This window comes from Ursus arctos, unplaced genomic scaffold (genome assembly GCF_023065955.2).
Source record: "Ursus arctos isolate Adak ecotype North America unplaced genomic scaffold, UrsArc2.0 scaffold_6, whole genome shotgun sequence".
Taxonomy (NCBI): Eukaryota; Metazoa; Chordata; class Mammalia; order Carnivora; family Ursidae; genus Ursus; species Ursus arctos.
In genome coordinates, this window is record NW_026623078.1 from 78,013,729 (window position 1) to 78,027,070 (window position 13,342).

The 13,342-nt window shown below is 36.0% G+C and overlaps 1 protein-coding gene across 16 annotated transcripts in view; it reads left to right on the plus strand.

Moving 5' to 3' along the window:
* The window catches only part of PHF20L1 (PHD finger protein 20 like 1), a 79,092-nt gene that overhangs the window by 15,330 nt on the left and 50,420 nt on the right, over window positions 1-13,342 (plus strand). For 6 of the 16 annotated variants that reach the window (XM_057307690.1, XM_057307693.1, XM_057307692.1 and 3 more), the window contains exons 3-6: window positions 5,000-5,171; window positions 5,311-5,395; window positions 8,847-8,935; window positions 9,158-9,247. In XM_057307690.1, the coding sequence (XP_057163673.1) occupies window positions 5,000-5,171; window positions 5,311-5,395; window positions 8,847-8,935; window positions 9,158-9,247 (436 nt within the window). Of the gene's footprint in view, window positions 1-4,999; window positions 5,172-5,310; window positions 5,396-8,846; window positions 8,936-9,157; window positions 9,248-13,342 lie in introns of those variants that run through there. The other 10 variants (XM_057307698.1, XM_057307697.1, XM_057307699.1 and 7 more) reach the window with 4 other exon arrangements.

Here is a 13,342-nt window from a genome sequence, read left to right on the forward strand (position 1 = left end):
TTTGATTAAAATTGGGAACTCCTACTTCAAGAGAATACTGGTTCACATGTACATGAAACATAGCATTTTGCATACAGCCACAGGTCATTGTGGTCTCGTGATGTAGTGAGTGAATCAGGACCTGCCCGTGTAAAACAGGGGAGCTAGTGTAGCAACTCACCTGTAATGGTGATTCCCACCTTAGATTTCTCATATTCTCTTTGTGTTTTGACCACACTCAAGGGTTGATACCATAGGGAACTGATGCAGTATATTCAGTGTATAACCAACCTGTTTGGTCAGTATTTGGTCCAGAATCCATAGATATTGCTACCCTGAACAGTCTTGTACAAGTGGGAGATAACCAGTAACAGTGTTAAAATGTTGGTATTCTCAGATGAGGCAATAAAGCATTATAAGAGTTCAGAGAGGATGAAAATAATTTTTGTTTTTGGTCGTGGACTTGTTCTACTCAGCCACAGTTTAACCTGACCATTGCAGGACTTCGACCACACTAATTCAGAAAGGCTCCTGAGCAGTCAGTTGGCAGATGATGATAGTAGAATTGCAAGTATGAAAATTCCGTGAAATTCAGCAAAGATCATTGTAAAATCTTCTCAATATTTCTGAATGCTATTTGTTGCCATTAAGCCTAATAACCAGTTTTAGGGTGGATCATATTTCTTGTTAAGTTTGCTTGTTACACTTGCTCGGAATCAAGTGTAAAAGACACTAGACCTAGGCAGACTTAGAGCAATGAAGGCAATCCCTTGTTTTCCACACAAGTAAATATCAGTTAAGCAGTGCATGCTCTTCAGACCGGGATTGTAGTAGGGAAGGTTGATAGTGAACATTTTACGATATTTTGCAGTAGCAGATGATAAGGGGTAAGAGAGCTCTGTGTAGAATTCTCACCCTGAGGAATCATACTTCCATCTCTTTCTTTTGAACCCTTAAGAAATGCCAAGCACGGTGTTTCCTTTTCTTCTTATCCCTCATTGTTTTAACTCTGAAACCCCAGTCTCCCACTTCTCAGATCTTTTCCCAAATCAGTCATAAATGTCTGGGACTCAGCCTAATCACTGTTCTTTACTTTAACAGTTTTCCATGATTTAGCCTTTAAAAAGATGACAAAACAAAAACATTATCACTACATCTTCCAAATTCAGTAAGAAAAATTTTAGGTTACATTCATACCCAATTATAATAAAACAAATTGTGCATCAAAATAGTGTTGCTGTAGGTCAAGATAGGCATTTGTGAATACATTTATTCAACAGTATTTTTCATTCACTGTGTGTATCAACGCATTATTACTATGGGCCATTTGCTAGAACAGGGAAATCATTTCACTATATAGGACTATATGTTAAGTTGCCATTTTGTGCATTTTATACATATAGCAAAGATTTTGACATTAGGGTCTTTTTCCCTGAGGTGTCAGTGATGACCAAAATAAGGGATTTCCCATTCTTTGTAGAATGATGGGGCATTTCATTAGTTTGCTGTTGCAAAGCTCTTCAGTTTGAACGTAGCTAATGAGTCCAGTCTGATGTCCCACTATTCATTATTCACCCTATTGCTCGTTGTATAGTCTAGCCAAAGGGAACGGTTTCCTTGAACTGCTCCTCCAATATTTCATCAAGAGGTTCTTGAGGACAGAAACCTCATTCTGCTTGTCTCTGAATCCTCATTATCTGGCTCATTGCCTAACCTTGGTTTTAAGTAAATGAACATTGATTGAATAATCGAAAGTGTGTATACTTTACTTTTTTTTGTACCTTGTTCATTAAGTCTAAATCATAGAAGTCCCTAGAAGTCCCTAGTTGGTCTTGGTAAAGACCAACATAGATAATGTCTCCCAAGAACAGTGAATTCCCCAATTTTCTCTGAACTATTATTAATAGCTTCTTATGTAAAATTTTTGTATATACTTAACAGTTTACCATATATGATAATTACTTTGATATAGGCCTTATCCCATTTCTCCTATAGGCTTTTGTGCCAATTGGTTTTGGCTGTGAATACTCTACCATGTGTGTTCTTGGACTGTGTTATCTATACCTTGGATGGTTACCAGGATCCAAGGAGATAAGGTATATAAAGAGCAGTTGACACTCAGTAAGGAAAGAACAGAGAGCCTAACATACATGTAAATATTCGGATTCTTTTCTCTCCTTATCTGACTCTAAGCTAAGCTCCTTGAAGGTAGGAGTTAATTATGTTTCCTTTTTCTGTACCAACAGTGCCAAGCAAGTGCCTTAATCTTATTAGAGCCCAAATATATATGGAATGAATGAACAGAAACTTAGTCATTCTTGATAATGGTAATATTTATGGCACTTTTAAGATTCAAAATTTGATTAGTAAATGTTATAAGAATTAAAAGAGATAATCTTGGGTATTTGTGTTACTTAATTCTTGTGTTACTAACTTCTTAATTCCTTCATCCGAAGTTTACCTGTCAATCTCTAGATATTTATGTAAAGAGTATATAGCATGCTATAAATTATCCTGAAGCAGTTCCCCAAAATATAATTTTTAGTCTGGTTGTTACAGGCATCCTGTCAGTGAGCGGAATTTGAAATATTTTAGGAAAACTCTAAGTTACTTAAAAATGCAATCCAGATTTAAATGATTTGAACTTACTTGGATTCTGACTCTTTGCCGAATTCAGTCAAGTTATGAAAATAAAGATGTGTCTAACTCTCTTACTGTGGACCATTCTCACTTGGAGAAATGTTTTAAATATGTGGAGTTGTTTACATTTAGAATTTGAAGGAGCCTAGAGAATAAATGCCTAATGTTTTGTTCAAAAATAGAAAGGTGTGATGATAAACATGTAGAATTAGAAATTTATCCATTTTTATAATTGATAGAAAATCTCTTTATATTGGTGAAGTGGCCAGTGAATGCTGGAAAATAAACTGAAGGACATTTTTACCTCTAGGCTTCCCTCAGTGCTAGTGACAGTTTTTATGTTTTAAGAACCGGAGGAGCAAAAACATCCAATTAGAGCAACATTGCAAAAGATAATCATTAAAGCATTGATTCTCAGTGGGTGGGGTCGGCATGTTTACCTGGGGGGGAGTATGTTAATTCCCTAGGTTTTCTTGTGTTTATGCTTTCCTTTAACACAATATTTCTTCATCCATACCCAGTCTCCAAAAAAGACTAAGAAGAGTAAGCTCTAACTTAAGGTTCTAACGTTGACAGCCTTCTTAGTTCTGAAGAAATGTGCGGATTGTCTTTAACAGCACTTCTTGCCCGTCGGACCAATGCCTGAGTGGCCGGGGGGTGTCTGTCGTTGGACTAGATGTTGGGGGATGCAAGGATGGACATGACTCTATTATTCCTTGAAGCTCACAGGCCAGAGGGTAGCTTCTAAATTCATGTCCCTTAGATCTCTGCTATTACGATAAAAGTTTTGTGATAAAAGGATGACCTGATTCTTTTACTTTGGTAATAGTAAATGTTTCATCTCCATGTTCACAGGACCAAGAAGCCTTTCAATAAAGAAAACAATGTACTTGTTACCCAGTATTTTCCCACACTATTTAACCACCAGACCCTTCTGTGGGTCATGGGTAGGAATGTTGAAAGGGCTATAAATGCTCTGCAGCACACAGTTCAGAAAGCTGCACTGAGGTGGTTATTGGTCAGGTGGGTGCAGTGAGAGCAGCTGGGGCAGGGAGCTGGGAGCTCTTTACACAGGGGATTACACATTAAACCAAGCCTGGGATGAGGAGTAGAAAAGGAAGGGGGGAGGGAGGCAGCTTAGGGCTAGGCAGAAAGAACAGAGTGTACAAATGCACAAATGTTTGACAGAGCTCAGTGTTTTTCAGGAAGTCCCGAGTAGTTCAGTATCATTAAACCAAAGTGGGGAAAGAAGCTATACCAGAGAATTCAGGGCCCTTGAAATGTTTGAGAAGCCTTGAATAGCATGAGTGATGTATAAAGCCTGTAGTAATCAGTTCCTAAATTTCGAAGTTATGTAAGGTCTGTCGTGCTTTATAGTGAAAGCCAATTTTCTGTACGGAGAAGAAAATTTCCAGATGTATCAAAAACTAACAAAAATATGAAACTATTATGGCTGAATCATCTATCATGTGCTGCTATTGAATTCTTAAGGTTATTTAATGATACTTTTTAAAAATTTTTGAGTCATCTGTGAACATTTAATACAGTACATTAGGAACAATGAGGCAATTTTCCATGTTGAAAGCTTCAAGTTAACTAATTTCTATTTTGGAATGTATTGTAGGAGAATCATCACACATAAAGACAGAGCAATGTGATGTTATTTTTATATTTTAGAATTTAAAGGGAAACTGAGCTTTCCCTACTATCATTGATGTGCATTATAAAATATTGAAAAGTATAGAGGAATAGAAAAAACAAAATGGTTTTGTGCCATAAAGAGACAAATGTATGTGTTGGTATTTTTTGCTAGACAAATTTGTTTTACATACTTATAATTCTGCTGAACACAGTGCTGCTAATTTTACATTTTCCTATGTAAATTTTTTATAAATACCACATTTAAAGACTATATAACATACCATTCAATGGATATACCATTGTTTGTATAGCAGTAGACAGTCTTCAATTTTTCTAACTATATTTTTAGCTGGTTTCTATTTTCTTTGTTATTATAAATATTTTGTATATATGGTTCCAGAATTGTAATGATTGAGTCAAAAAGTAGGAATGTTTTAAGGCTCTTGAAGCATGTTTTCAAATTACTTACCAAAACAGTGCAAGTAATTTATGTTTCCACTGGGAGTGTATTGAAGTATTTATTTCACTAGGTATTGAGATCAATCATTAAAAAAAAAAAAAAAGACAAAAATAACAAAGCAAACTTTGTTGGGTTCAGTAGTTTAAAAATCGGGACCCATATTGTTTTGTTTATGGTTTTAATGGTAAGCAATATTTCAGTTAAAGTATCCTTTTTAATACCTTGTGTAAACAAATGTAAGAATTTTCTCTTGATATGAAGCTCCTTCTTATTTTGGAGGTATCCATCACGAATTGAAAAAATCGACTATGAGGAGGGCAAGATGTTGGTCCATTTTGAGCGTTGGAGTCATCGTTACGATGAATGGATTTACTGGGATAGCAATAGGTTGCGACCACTGGAGAGACCTGCATTAAGAAAAGAAGGGCTAAAAGATGAGGAAGATTTCTTTGTGAGTAGCAAGCTTTTTCTATTTGCTAACTATGTAACGCTTCAGAAGGAATTCTGTTAAATATTACGAAAGCTTATTTTTATAAAGGAAATGCTTATTTATTATACATGGTATTGATCTTAAAAGTTGTTTAAAATAGGATTTTAAAGCTGGAGAAGAAGTTCTGGCTCGCTGGACAGACTGTCGCTATTACCCTGCCAAGATTGAAGCAATTAACAAAGAAGGTATGTATTTGAGGTGACCTGAGATTTACAATGGGAGTAATAGTAAAATTTAACTGGATTTCTAATTTTAATTAATGTGTGTAATTGTTACATATGGTTGTTACTTCTCTTTGTTTCGGACTTAATAAATTTCCTGCTAATATTCTTTTTTGGGAGTATTTTATTTGTAATATATAGAATAATGTGACACCTGATCTATTTGCTGCCTAAATAAACTTTAAATTAGGAGCGGTAGGTAGTTGGTTAAAATTGTGCAGCATTCATTTCACAGGCTTACATTATGTGCATTTTATTTCTTCTCTGTTTCTAAGTTATTTTTATGAGCAGCTCAACCAGAGTGTGAGGGCAGGTTAAAGATACAAGGAAATTCAAATCAGATCAACTTGGAAGTGAAATACAGTACAGTGTTTTCTGAGGAAAGAGTGTGAAAATTTATCAATTTGAGGATTTCCTTTATTGCATTTTCCCCCTGTCCCTGTTTTCTTCATTTCTATAGATAAAATTGAAAGTTTCCTAATAGCCTTTTTGGTATCTAATATTGATATTGAGCAAAAATTACTGAACTGATCAGAAATGTTGACAATAACACAGAAGTCAGGTATGTTAGTAGGGCCAAAGACAAATAGATCTATCGGGCAGGTAATGTATTAGAAAGAAAAACCCAGAACTTCTAGACTGATTAATTTGGAAAGGCTTGAGAATTAGTATTTACATTGGTATTAGGACTATAAAGATTTTATTTTTAAAAGTTATTTAAAATTTCACTTTAAAAAGTTGTAAAATAGTTTACAAGTGTATTTTTCAAGTCAGTAATACATTAGTTTTCTATAACAATTATTTCTTAAACTTGACCACTTATTCATTCTTTTCACTGAAGAAACACACATTGATTGAGTGACAGCTTCTTTGCAAGAGGAGCATTTAATCTAAGTAAGGGGATGCTTCCTTTAAGCCTGAAAGACAAACAAGCCAGCTAGATAAGGAATGAAAGGCTTTTTCAGACAGCAGAAATGGTATGTTGCAGAAGAACAGAAGAGAGGCCTGTCACTTTTTAGGAATTGCAAGACTTTGGTGTGACTGGAGTGAAGGAGTCCTTTAAAGGGATAGAATATCAAAAGAGGTGGGAGAGAGAAGCAAGGATCTGTGTATGCAATGTCTTGTTAAAGAATTTAAATTTTATTTGGAGGTGATGGGAAGGAACCGTGAAAGGGATTTAAGCTGTGGAAATTTAAAGTAACAAACTTGAGAAGAAATGGGAGGTAAGAGGAGGTAAAAGGGAAAACATTAAGAAGAGATACATTAAAGAATGTTAGGTATGGAAAAGTAAATCGTTGTTTGGCTGGAAATTATGATATAACTTTACACAGGCCTATTCCAGTTTATTGTTTTAAGGAATTGAAATAACAAATATGGCTATGATTTACTATCTACCACTAGTCACCTTCCTCCAGAAGAATTGAGGGGCATCTCTGTTGTTAGGTTTGCAGGTTACTTTTCCTTTTCTGGTATGACCTTTGTCTCACTGTGCACTTACACTTCTTGAGAGCTCGTATTCCTGTGTCTTACACACAGGCACTCCCCAGCTTCTAGTCCAGAGCCTAGCATGTAGGCAGTCAGTAACAGTTTGCGGAAGGAGAGGCGGAGGTAGTGCATCAATTCTGTTGGATAGTAAATGGATCCACCCAAAATAAAAGAAGCACAGTTAAACAGCATTCTCTATTTTAAGGAAGAGCAGTTCCTTTGAGAGTTGAGAGCTTTGAGACCTTGCTTCCGTGCTTCAGGCTCCTTTGGAATATAGCATATACAAGTTCATGTGTACACACGCATGCAGTGCCCTCAGAAGCAAAGCCCCCATATTTCATCCTATTGCATTTGTCCATGGGCATAGAATACAGAAAATTAAACTTACGTTAGTGGAAGAGTGAAGACACGTTGGAGTCTCTGCCATTTTAGGAGGAGTTTAAGTGAGCCCTTAGTGAAATATTGGCAGATGTAATTTCTTTTTAAAAATCTCTATTGAAGGTATTTGTTTTGTGATTTCTGTATGTCCCACGTGGTGGATGAGCCTGTCCACCATGCCCATTCCCCCAAAGAAAAACAAGGCAAAGGAAGCCTTCAAGAAGCCTTCTGTTCACTGTAGAATCTAAACAGAGCTAACAAAGAATGAACATTTAGGTGTTTGAAATATATCTTAGAGAAGTTGAAGAGGAGGGACAAATCTGTAAACTGGAGGCTGTTAACAGGGACGTGTTCATATTGGTGGGATTTGAAGAGATGTTCCTCGAAGAGTAGGTTGGAGAGAGGAAAGGAGAAAGGATCACAAGAGCAGACACAGTGTGATTAACAGTGGGGAGGGGTGAATGCCCAGTTGGTGTAGTGGACAGCCTGCTATCCTCTGGAAGGCCATCACTGAAGAAGGAAGAGGACAGTTGCAGGAATGATGGTGGTGTAAGGTGTATGCATGGTTTGGTATTCTCAGAATTTTCCCAGTGTTTTTATATCCTGGGTACTTAAACGGATCAGTTTTTTTCAGTAACTTGGGTCTAGATCTTTATATCTGCAATATTGTGAATTATGCTGATTATAGAAAAGATGAAATCAAATGATATTAAAATTACAAAATTAAGGAAAATCTTTGTACATGTATATCTCGCTTTGATACCAGCTTCTAAGCCAATCATAATAATTACCACACTTATTATTTATACTTCTTTTGTAAAGGTCAGGTATCTGTTTACTTAAAGTGGCTCTCAGCCCTCATTTGTACAGGAAATGATAGAAAAATATTGAAATTTCTTAAGTATAAGATCTATGTAATTTATATGCTTTGTGATAGTACTGACTTTTGTTGACTTGAAAGCATGGCCTCTGTAACCAAAAGGGAATATACTTTGTGATTGTCATGCAAACAGGGTCTCAAGCCCTAAAAGCAGAATGATGTGTGGGGAAGGCACAGGGATGGGAGTGTAGTTATGGGTGTGCCGCTGCTTAGCAGACTGCTGTGGATGGAGCCTTCAGCCTCCTTGGAATTCAGTGTTCTGATCTTCATTGCAACAGTTTCATCTAGATGGTCTTTAAAGTATTCTCTAGCTTAGAAGCCTGTGGATCTGATTCTTACTTGCCAGTTCATTAAAACTGTGAACAGAATACTCTTGCCTTGAGTAAATGGTTTTTTTGTCTCTGTATCAGTTCTTTATCTCTGAAAAGAAACTTTCAGAGAGAGCAAAGGATAATTCCTATAGAAATATTATTTATGTTTGTAAATAATGGTGTTATCAGAGGGAAAGAGAAAGTAAACTTCAACCAACTTGATGGAGTTCTTAATCGGTGCGTTTGCAGTTATTGCAGTTACAGTGTATTTGCTTCTGTCAGGGCATTACTTGTTAGATTTCAAGTGTTGCTCTAAAATTCAGTTGTATTTTCTAATGATTCTGACTTGCTCCTGTTTCAGGAACATTCACAGTTCAGTTTTATGATGGAGTAATTCGTTGTTTAAAAAGAATGCACATTAAGGCCATGCCTGAGGATGCTAAGGGGCAGGTAAGGGTGTTCAGCATTCCTAGCTACCCAAAGGGATGTCTTCTTGAATGGTGATCAATCAAAAAAAAAATTTATGTGTATATTTTAAAGTGAACTAATTGTAGGATTATGTGCTGATAGCCCCAAATAGCAGCAAGAAAAAGAAGCTTAGAATGTAAGATAAATTATACACTTGATTTTTGCTTCTTTGGCTTTAGACCTGCTAAAGTTATAGGTCACTAGTTTCTGTTCCAGGTGAAATCCCAGCATCCACTAAGCTGGTGTTGTCCTATCGACCCAGCTGGATCGTGTAACCAGTCTATGGGAAGTGAGGTAAGTGCCTTTTTTTTTTTTAATTTCATTTTGTTTTTCCTGGTATATAGTATCATTTAGAAAGTTAATTTTTAATATAAAATTTTATATTGAGTTTCTTATCTTCTTCTTTCCTTTTATAAATCATAGTCATTAATCTTCTTTTAAAAGGCGCTTACCTGACACTCTGTAGGCTGTTTCAGGTAGGGCTCTCTGAGTCATGGGACGTAAGCAGTCAGTTACATGCTTTGTCACTTCTCAAAGCATGAAAGAACGGTAAGCATTTAAAGGAGAATCTGGGATGAAGTTAATAAAACCATGATTCCATGGGTTGAATATGTTTCCTGAAAGACTGGAAAGAAAAGGTGCCAGTAGAAATTTAAAATATTTTCTTTTATGTTCTGCTGTTATTTGGGATTTTCAGCACCTGGACCTACAATTAATTTTAAGAATTGAAAGTAATCTATAAAAATGTCTAATATGGAAATATGCTACATATTTGTTCCATACTGTGCAGTGAAAAGTATCATTCTGAAATGTGTTGAAATCATCTGGTCAGCTCCAGCCAAATGTATAAATTTAGTAATCTAGAAATGTGTATCACCGTATTAAAAAAAAAATGATTCCTGATCTCTTCTGAGAAGTGTGATTGTTTTAAATCACCTGGTTTTCAAACAGTTAGTTTTACAGTCATCAGCTAGCAGACTTTTTTCCCCAGTTAATATGGAAATGCAATTTAAAGTAGAAGTGCTTTTGATCAGGAAATTGCTTTGTGTCTTCCTACTTGTACGTATAAATAAAATGTTCCTATGAGCATTCAGTGGTGTGATTTCTTGGTTACTGCATAGAAAGATTAATTAAAACATTGGTAACTTAGTTTAATATATATTTGTTTAAACAAAATTCTCTCTCTCTCTTTTTTTTTGCTTTAAAGCTATTATTTTATTATTCTGGTTATTCAAAGTTTGTGAGATGGCACTAACCCTAAAACTTCATTTTTTTCCAAAGTGAGATACTGAGCCAATTTTGGTAAAATTACAAGTTACAAAAATTAATATATGGGATGTATTGGGTGTTTACTTTTAGTAAATAGTTACATTATGATGTATGTAAACATTAAAATCAATGCCAGAATACAAACTACTGAAAGAAAATAGGAGTAACGCTTTTTTTCTTTCTTTCTTTTTTGAGAGCAAGCTTGAGAGTGTGTACAAGCCAGGTTGGGGAGGGGCAGAGGGAGAGGAGAGAGAGAATCTTAAGCAGTGCTGTGCAGGGTTCGATCTCACAGCACTGAGATCATGACCTGAGCTGAAATCAGGAGTTGGAAGCTTAACCAACTAAGCCACTCAGGTGCCCTGAGTAACAGTATTATATCTTTTAATTTACATTTTTCTTCATAATTTTTAATTATTAGCACACTAAAATATTTGTAGAATTGTTTTTTATAAAATGGCCTCATTTTATAAGTGTCTTCTTTTCCCAAAAAGTTTTTGACTTGTTTTCATGTAGGAAATACACTAAGTCAGGTGTTGTGTGGGCAGTGCTGAGAGAATCCAACTTTGCATGTATCTTAAAAATTTTGAGTACTTTGAGAATTCCTTTGTAAAGATATACAGTAAATTTCTTTTACTAAATTAGCAAAGGATAAATAGATGCAGTACGGAAATATATTCTTCTCTAAACTTTCTGTAGCTTTTTCTATCCTATTTTTTCTTTTTGCAGGTGTGCTGATATAAAACTCACTAATGTTAAAGATTTGCTCTTAAGGTCCTTTACTATTTATAAAACTTTTTTTTGCATACATTATTTAATTGGGTTCTCATAGCAAATCCTTTGACATAACTATGACTGATACTTCTATTTCACAGTTGAGGAATTCAGAACTTAGAGAATCGAGTGACTGACTTAGAATTTCGCATAACCGGAATGCACAGAGTGACTGAACTCAATCTGATTTCTTTATTGTGTACTGCTGTGTTGTTTACAGGGAGCTTTGAAGCAGATCATTAGTTCTAATTCATGGGAGGATCAAACCAGTTATTTCTAACAGTGAATCTTACCTGTTTAAAAATAGAAGGGCAAAATAATGGGAGAATTCTTGAATGACACAACTGCAGTGTTTCCATGATTAGCAAGTCATATGATCAGGAACTTTAAAAAAAAAATATCTGATTGCACTTTTAAGAGCTACAATATGTATCTCTCCCAGTTTTCTGTTCATTGGAGAGAAAAAAAGAGGTGGGGATGGAATTTACCCCTGGCATTTTTCAGCATTTCTCTAACAACTTAAAAATTTCCTCACAATATGGAACAGAGAATTAAGCACTCTGCTCTTCATAAGGCCATACAGGTATGATCTCTGCTGAATTTGGCACTTCGCTAGTCGGGCTGTACTTTTGTTTCTCTTTCTGCTTTGTTGATTACTCTCTGTCTGTTTCATCAGTGGTGCTTTTTTTCTCTAATACTTGTCAGTCTCAAGGCTCAACTTAGCTGTAGCCCTTTGACTTACTCAGACCTCCCCTTGCCCCTTGTGCCCGTTTGCGTACATACACTCTGATCGCCATGGCTTTGTCTAATGGTTTTCCTCTCCCTGGTGGTGCCCATTGACTCCTTTCCTTCTGCCCTTTGCCTCGAAGATTCCTGCTGTAGGACTCACCTCATCTGTCAGGTTCCCTGAAGCCTTCCAGTAGCCTTTCTCTTAAGTCAAGATTACTCTTCTGTTTTCTTTCATGGTATTGTGTTTATTCCTCCACTGCCTCTCATATCACACTGTCTTATAGTTAATTTTATTTGCCTTTCAGTTCCTTATAGGTAACACCAAAAAACATGGCTCTAAGTAAACCTGGGATTGGACAATACTGGTTTATCTGGTTTGTTTTTTTTGTTTTGTTTTGTTTTTTTGTTTTTTTACAAACTAGAGACATAAATCTATATTTCACAACTGTGTCTTTTTTTTTAAGATTTTTTAAAAATTTATTTGAGGGTGTGAGAGAGTGAGAGAGAGCATGAGCAGGGGGGAGGGGTAGAGGGAGAAGCAGACTCCCTGCTGAGCCGGGAGCCTGATGAGGGGCTCGATTCCAGGATGCACGGGGCTCGATCCCAGGATGCGTGGGGCTCGAACCCAAGACCCTGCGATCATGACCTGAGCTGAAGGCAGACACTTAACCAACTGAGCTACCCAGGCACCTTGTGTCTTAATTCACTTTCTAATAAGACACGTACTGGGGACACAGTTTAAATACTGAGAAAGCTAGATAGTGGTCATCTTCCAGGTGGGAGCAAAGGTGTGGTCGCTCCAGGGCTATGTGTTTTTGGGGCCCTTCAGGCAGTATCTCTTATAAGTTGTCTCATGAATGCTTAGCATGCTTCTTGGCACGTGTAGCAAGATATTCAATAGAAAATTGGTGAATGAATGTGTTAGGTGCAATCACATGACAGTTTCGGTTCATTTTAATCGTGGGGGAGAGAACGAGACAGATTTTGTTTGTTGGTTTATTTTTAATGGCTTATTGTCTTCACCGTATATTCTCAAGACTGAGCAGCCATCAACCTATATCACCTAATGACTGACTTTTATTAATGTAACCTGTGAAGTAAATGCATTTGATATTGTGAAGTAGTTTTTAGTTATGTGGACTAAGAATTTAATGTATTACCCTTTTTGGTTGAATTTGAGTTGCTCTCCTTGAAGCTTAGTGGTCTCAGTGGAAGATTAACAGTAGAGATATTACAAATACTTGTTAAAAAAATCTTTTTGATTGTGAAAATTGAAATATTAGCACCACTTTTTAATATCTTTTCATATGTTTTACAATAAGCATTTTTAGTTAAAAATAAAATAGTAAGAGTAAAAATTATTTAGCAACAAACTGAAAATATAAATACAGGAAGAGTAAATATTCACATCTCAGAAGAATGGTAATCAACACAAATCCTAGGAAGTTGAAGAGGGAGGGAAATTAATCTGGAGCCTGACTACATGTATTTCACCTTGGTCAAATCAAGTGGCTCTCTTTCTTTCACTGGTAATATTAAGCTGTTGTGGTAAATTGGTGTCCAAACTTTCAAAGCTTTAAAAATTAATGAAATCATACCTGAATTCTATGAAATTGACCA